Below are 6,898 nucleotides of genomic sequence, written 5' to 3'. Positions count from 1 at the left end.
CAGTGCGGCGTTTGTCACAAAGCTGGGCCCTCAACAGCCGGCTCAGGAGAGGATGCCAGGGTAGGCAGCAGTGGGCCAGGCGGTACCCAAAGCAACTCCTGGAGCCCCGCCTCGAGGAGCCTGCCAGGCGAGGCCTCTCCCGCCGCCACTTAGGCGCGGCCCCGTCTGTGGCCTTCGCTGCCACCCTTCCCTCTCAGTTGGCATCCCGGGCTCCGGTCTCGAGGGTCCTCAGGAGAAGCGGTGCGAGGAAGTCCCAGCCGCGCGCTGGAATGAAAAGCTGGACAGTGTCTCCAGGCAACGCGCTGGGGGGGGGCGGGGCTTTTTCGTCACTGAGGTGCGACCGAGTAGCAGGCCAGGCCGCGGCAGCCGATTGCGGGTCAGAGCGGCTGACTGAGGCGGCGTCGCTGCTGCCGAAAGCGCGATGCCTTGAACCTGGGGTGAGCTCCGCAGCGCTCTTCTTTCGCCGTTTCCTGTCCTAACAGCTCCAAGACCCTCGGGCTGAGAGTAGAAATACTGGCCAGGCCTCAGCTGCCGAACCGGGCTTCAGTGGGAGGCAGGCCGCGCCCTGCTGCCCTTTCTAGGGCGAGGGGCTGGCTTGGGAGGCCCTCGCGTGGACACTGTCCCAACCCGGCGGTTTCCAGTAGCCGGGGATGGAGGTGGCTTGTACCGTTCATGGAGTGGTTTTGGGGAATCAAGAGAGAGTTTTTCCTCCTCCCGGTCGGAACCGCTCTTGAATATTACCGCCAGCGCAGTTGCCCAGCCAGCGTAGGTAGCTGTTGATTAAAAGTGCAGGTGCACTTGTGAATGGGCTGAAGTGGCCGGTGCGTTTAGTAAACACACTGGTGCTGTTAGAAGCCCTTTGCGCCCCTGCCGATAGAGGCGCCCCAGATTGGAAACCCTTGCTTTGGGCGATAGCCCCGAAATGGCCACGTCGATCTACTTAATCGGTTTTACATTTCTGAATTAGCCTACACTGCTCCTCTTCCCAAAGGCCTTGCTTTGTTGAATCCATCAGCTATCTCAGAACCGGCTGAGACAAAACGTTTCCTTGCTAATAGTTGTAGTAGTTGTTCATGGAAGGGAAGCTTTCTGTGTTAGCTTTTGAGATTTTTTTGTTATGTGTGTCGTGTTACAGAATGCGGATTTACTATTATTCAGGTTTGTCCTCAGCCCATTTATTAAATTGTAGTGTATGTCCATGTTCTGATCCTGTCCTGTTTCAGTTCTTTCCCTTGGCGTATTTATAAATCTGCCATAACACTTAGTGAAGTTTATAATTCTTGGATGTTATGCATAAAGTTCCTTATTTCTCCTCCCGTCCGCTCATTCTTCTTGCTCTAAAATGAGCTCCATCCATGCAGAATTTCATCTGGGGCACGAAGTGCCGCGGACCAAGGATCCTAATAGTCGCCTGTGTTTTGAAGTCACCACATCTAAGAAGTGATGCTTTCTGAACTGAGAATTCAGAAACAGTATGGATGTTTCAACTTTCCTTTGATACTGCCTGGCTGCACTTTGTATTTCCCTCCCGAGTATGATCGTATGTTTCCAAAATATGTTATTTGTCATTTGATGTGTGTGGTCTGATCCTTTAGTTCACGTCTACACACGTAACACACTTCTCTCTTCCCCTCCTCCTCCCCAAAAGGCAGGGAAGATCCAGAGAGAATTCTTAAATATCTAGTTAGTATATTCTTCCAAATGTGAAATGTATTTAGTAGGCACATTATTTTGCTATCAGAAATCCATATTCTTAATCTCCTAGTACTCTCTTTCCTTTTGAAGTTTACTTCCTATAAATTTTTTTCTGATTAAGATCTTTAAGTCCAGAACAAGTATTACACACTCTATAGTGACTCTGACTGGCCTAATAGCTTCATTATGTATCTGTTTATTATAATTGCTGTTAATTTCTTGTCTTGAAAAACAGCTGACTGATATCTGCTTACAGATCTAGAATTTGAGTAAGCAGATAGTATCCTTAGGGACCTAGATTTTAGTACTTATTTTTTATCACTGATATTAAAACTGACTTAACAATGAAAATAGCTGATGATTATTTTGATTGTAAATATTTTTGGGTAAGTAAATACATAAAATTTCATGGAGAACAGGTTTCAGAAAGTTTTTCTAAATACTGCAGTCCATCTAAATACTATAGATGACTATAACTAGTCATCTTGTAGCACTTTCAGGGTTTTTTGACTTTGCTTTGATTCTTTTATGAATGGATATGGTACAAATTATGAAGGTTTTTGTTGTTTTGTTTTTGCCATTTACCCATGATACAATTTTTATAACTTTGTAAAGAATATTTGAACTACAGTAGTTCATTTGTTAGAAAAAGAAGTGATCAAATGTATGTTACCACCCACTAGAGAATGGCATTTTTGGAATCCTTGATATTCTTAAGTGTTTCAAAATAATAGTTCTTTATTTAGAAAATTTTTCAAATGTTTTTTGAAAGCACATTATTATCCTGCTGGGAAGGACTAAATCATAGAGGGCACACTGGTATGAGAGCTGCTAGTGCTTTGAAAACTCTTGACAAGAGATTTGTCTGTTGCTGAATTCTGTGCCAGTGCATTTGCAAATTAATGTTCCTATGCAATACTGCTGTTCCATGATCTAGAGGGGAGAATTTTGCTAATCTCAAATAATGAATATTTCTCATTTTACATAAACATTAATGATAAATTTTTATGATTTTATATTTTTTCTTCCATGTATTTTTGTAACTTAAGCCTCTCTCCAAGTTAGTACTAATAAATGGCTGAACTAGTTAACAAGAGTCAAAAGAGTATGAAGTTTTTTGTAAAAACACAAAAGCTGTCAACAATATTTACTGTATTTATTTGTAAGCATTGTATATTTATGTATTTGCTAGAAGAGAGAACACAGCTGCTGTCCTCAAGAAGCTCAGAGAGAGGGGATGGTCAAATGACCTAACTGATGATATGTGCTCTGATAGAAGAATGTGCAGAGTCAACAAAGCGGGACACTGAAAAGCTTATGGCAAGTGACTATAGGGTGGCTTCAACAGACTGAGAATGTGCACCCTTGGTTGTGCTTCTGTAGTGCATGTAGGTCACAGAGTCATGTTTTTATGTTAGTGATGTTTATCATTATTTCATGGTATTCAAAATACCATGAAAATAAATTACAGACCCTTTCCACTGAATCACACATACGGTATTTTTTTAATTTAGTAGTCACTAGTGTTTGCTTTTAAACCAAGGTGTTAGTGATCAGGTTTCCCAGATATCAAGTGCATTTATAGGATAACAAGTTATCATGATGCCTCAAATTGTAAACCTTATCATTCAAAGTTGAGGCACCAGATCAAAACAGAAACTAAAGGGACTATTTTCTAACTCAATAAATAAACAACCAAAGCTTCTTTTTTTTTTCTTTTGGTATCATTAATCTACAATTACATGAGGAACATTATGTTTACTAGACTCACCCCATCACCAAGTCCCCCCCACATACCCCATTACAATCACTGTCCAGCAGCATAGTAAGATGCTGTAGAATCACTACTTGTCTTCACTGTGTTGTACAGCCGTCCCTGTGCCCCCCCACATTATACATGCTAATTATAATGCCCCCTTTCTTTCCCCCCCCTTATCCCTCCCTTTCTACCCATCATCCTCAGTCCCTTTCCCTTTGGTAACTGTTAGTCCATTCTTGGGTTCTGTGAGTCTGCTGCTGTTTTGCTCCTTTAGTTGTTTTCTTTGTTCTTATACTCCGCACATGAGTGAAATCATTTGGTACTTGTCTTTCTTCGCCTGCCTTATTTCACTGTGCATATTACCCTCTAGCTCCATCCATGTTGTTGCAAATGGTAGGATTTGTTTTCTTCTTATGGCTGAATAATATTCCATTGTGTATATGTACCACATCTTCTTTATCCATTCATCTACTGATGGACACTTAGGTTTCTTCCATTTCTTGGCTATTGTAAATAGTGTTGGGATAAACATAGGGGTGCATATGTCTTCTTGAAATTGGGCTCCAGCATTCTTAGGGTAAATTCCTAGGAGTGCAATTCCCTGGTTAAATAGTATTTCTATTTTTAGTTTTTTGAGGAACCTCCATATTGCTTTCCACAATGGTTGAACTAACTTACATTCCCACCAGCAGTGTAGGAGAGTTCCCCTTTCTCCACAATCTCGCCAGCATTTGTTGTTGTTTGTCTTTTGGATGGTGGCCATCCTAACTGGTGTGAGGTGATATCTCATTGTGGTTTTAATTTGCATTTCTCTGTTGACTAGCAATGTGGAGCATCTTTTCATGTGTCTGTTGGCCATCTGAATTTCTTCTTTGGAGAAGTGTCTGTTCAGCTCCTCTGCCCATTTTTTAATTGGATTATTTGCTTTTTGTTTGTTGAGGTACGTGAGCTCTTTATATATTTTGGATGTCAACCCTTTACTGGATCTGTCATTTATGAACATATTTTCCCATACTGTAGGATGCCTTTTTGTTCTCTGTTGGTGGTGTCCTTTGCTGTACAGAAGCTTTTCAGTTTGATATAGTCCCACTTGTTCATTTTTGCTTTTGTTACCCTTGCCCAGGGAGATATGTTCATGAAGAAGTTGCTCATGTTTATGTCCAAGAGATTTTTGCCTATGTTTTTTTCTAAGAGTTTTATGGTTTCATGACTTACATTCAGGTCTTTGATCCATTTCGAATTTACTTTTGTGTATGGAGTTAGACAATGATCAAGTTTCGTTCTCTTACATGTAGCTGTCCAGTTTTGTCAACACCAGCTGCTGAAGAGGCTGTCATTTTCCCATTGTATGTCCATGGCTCCTTTATTGTATATTAATTGACCACATATGTTTGGGTTAATATCTGGAGTCTCTATTCTGTTCCACTGGTCTGTGGCTCTGTTCTTGTGCCAGTAGCAAATTGTCTTGACTACTGTGGCTTTGTAGTAGAGCTTGAAGTTGGGAAGCGAGATCCCCCATGCTTTATTCTTCCTTCTCAGGATTGCTTTGGCTATTCAGGGTCTATTGTGGTTCCATATGAATTTTAAAACTATTTGATCTAGTTCATTGAAGAATGCTGTTGGTATTTTGATAGGGATTGCATTGAATCTGCAGATTGCTTTAGGCAGGATGGCCATTTTGACAATATTAATTCTTCCTAGCCAAGAGCATGAGATGAGTTTCCATTTGTTAGTGTCCTCTTTAATTTCTCTTAAGAATGTCTTGTAGTTTTCAGGGTATAGGTCTTTCACTTCCTTGGTAAGGTTTATTCCTACGTATTTTATTCTTTTTGATGGAATTATGAATGGGATCGTTTTCCCGATTTCTCTTTCTGTTAGTTCATCATTACTGTATAGGAAAGCCACAGATTTCTGTGTATTAATTTTGTATCCTGCAACTTTGCTGAATTCCCATATTAGTTCTAGTAGTTTTGGAGTGCAGTCTTTAGGGTTTTTTATGTACAATATCACGTCATCTGCAAATAGTGACAGTTTGACTTCTTCTTTACCAATCTGGATGCCTTGTATTTCTTTGTTTTGTCTGATTGCCATGGCTAAGACCTCTAGTACTATGTTGAATAACAGTGGGGAGGGTGGGCATCCTGTCTTGTTCCCGATCTTAGAGGAAAAGCTTTCAGCTTCTTGCTGTTAAGTATGATGTTGGCTGTGGGTTTGTCATATATGGCTTTTATTATATTGAGGTACTTGCCCTCTATAACCATTTTGTTGAGAGTTTTTATCATGAATGGATGTTGAATTTTATCGAATGCTTTTTCAGTGTCTATGGAGATAATCATGTGGTTTTTGTCCTTTTTCTTTATGTGGTGGATGATGTTAATGGATTTTCGAGTGTTGTACCATCATGCATCCTTGATATGATCCCACTTGATCATGGTGTATAATCCTCTTGATGTATTTTTGAATTCGGTTTGCTAATATTTTGTTGAGTATTTTTGCAGCTATGTTCATTGGGGATATTGGTCGGTAATTTTCTTTTTTGGTGGGGTCTTTGCCTGGTTTTGGTATTAGATTGATGCTGGCTTCATAGAATGAGTTTGGAAGTATTCCCTCCTCTTCTTTTTTTTGGAAAAGTTTAAGGAAAATGGGTATTATGTCTTCTCTTTAAATGTCTGATAAAACTCAGCGGTGAATCCATCTGGCCTGGACATTTTGTCTGGTTCATTATTGTTGCTGTTAATTTGTCTGTTTAGATTTTCTGTTTCTTCCTTGGTCAGTCTTGGAAGGTTGTATTTTTCTAGGAAGTTTTCCATTTCCTCTAGGATATCCCCCTCATTAGCATATAGATTTTCACAGTAGTCTCTAATAATTATTTGTATTTCTGTGGCGTCCGTCGTGATTTTTCCTTTCTCATTTCTGATTCTGTTGATGTGTGTAGATTCTCTTTTTCTCTTAATAAGTCTGGCTAGGGACTTATCTATTTTGTTTATTTTCTCAAACAGCTCTTGGTTTCATTGATTTTTTTTCTATTGTTCTAGTCTTCTCAATTTTATTTATTTCTTCTCTGATCTTTACTATGTCCCTCCTTCTGCTGACTTTAGGCCTCATTTGTTCTTCTTTTTCCAATTTCAATAATTGGGACTTTAGACTATTCAATTGGGATTGTTCTTTCTTCTTTACATAGGCCTGGATTGCTATATACTTTCCTCTTAGAACTGCCTTCGCTGCATCCCACAGAAGTTGGGGCTTTGTGCTGTTGTTGTCATTTGTCTCCATATATTGGTCATGATCTCCATTTTAATTTGGTCATTGATCCATTGATTATTTATGAGCATGTTGTTAAGCCTCCATGTGTTTGTGAGCCTTTTTGTTTTCTTTGTACAATTTATTTCTAGTTTATACCTTTGTGGTCTGAGAAGTTGGTTGGTAGAATTTCAATCTTTTTGA

General features: G+C 40.0%; 1 protein-coding gene across 4 annotated transcripts in view; it reads left to right on the top strand.

Moving 5' to 3' along the window:
- Positions 1 to 288: 288 nt before the first annotated feature.
- The window catches only part of RNF141 (ring finger protein 141), a 62,723-nt gene continuing 56,113 nt past the window's right edge, over positions 289 to 6,898 (top strand). For 2 of the 4 annotated variants that reach the window (XM_057507364.1, XM_036917993.2), the window contains exon 1: positions 289 to 437. Coding sequence is in view for 1 of the 4 variants with exons in the window: in XM_036917994.2 (XP_036773889.1) it covers positions 1,535 to 1,540 (6 nt within the window). In the remaining 3 variants the exon portion in view is untranslated. Of the gene's footprint in view, positions 438 to 1,361; positions 1,541 to 6,898 lie in introns of all 4 variants that reach the window. The other 2 variants (XM_036917995.2, XM_036917994.2) reach the window with 2 other exon arrangements.

Source organism: Manis pentadactyla, chromosome 9, assembly GCF_030020395.1.
Source record: "Manis pentadactyla isolate mManPen7 chromosome 9, mManPen7.hap1, whole genome shotgun sequence".
NCBI classification, from domain to species: domain Eukaryota; kingdom Metazoa; phylum Chordata; class Mammalia; order Pholidota; family Manidae; genus Manis; species Manis pentadactyla.
The sequence above is the reverse complement of the archived record's forward strand: the minus strand, read 5'-3'. Positions and strand labels throughout refer to the sequence as shown.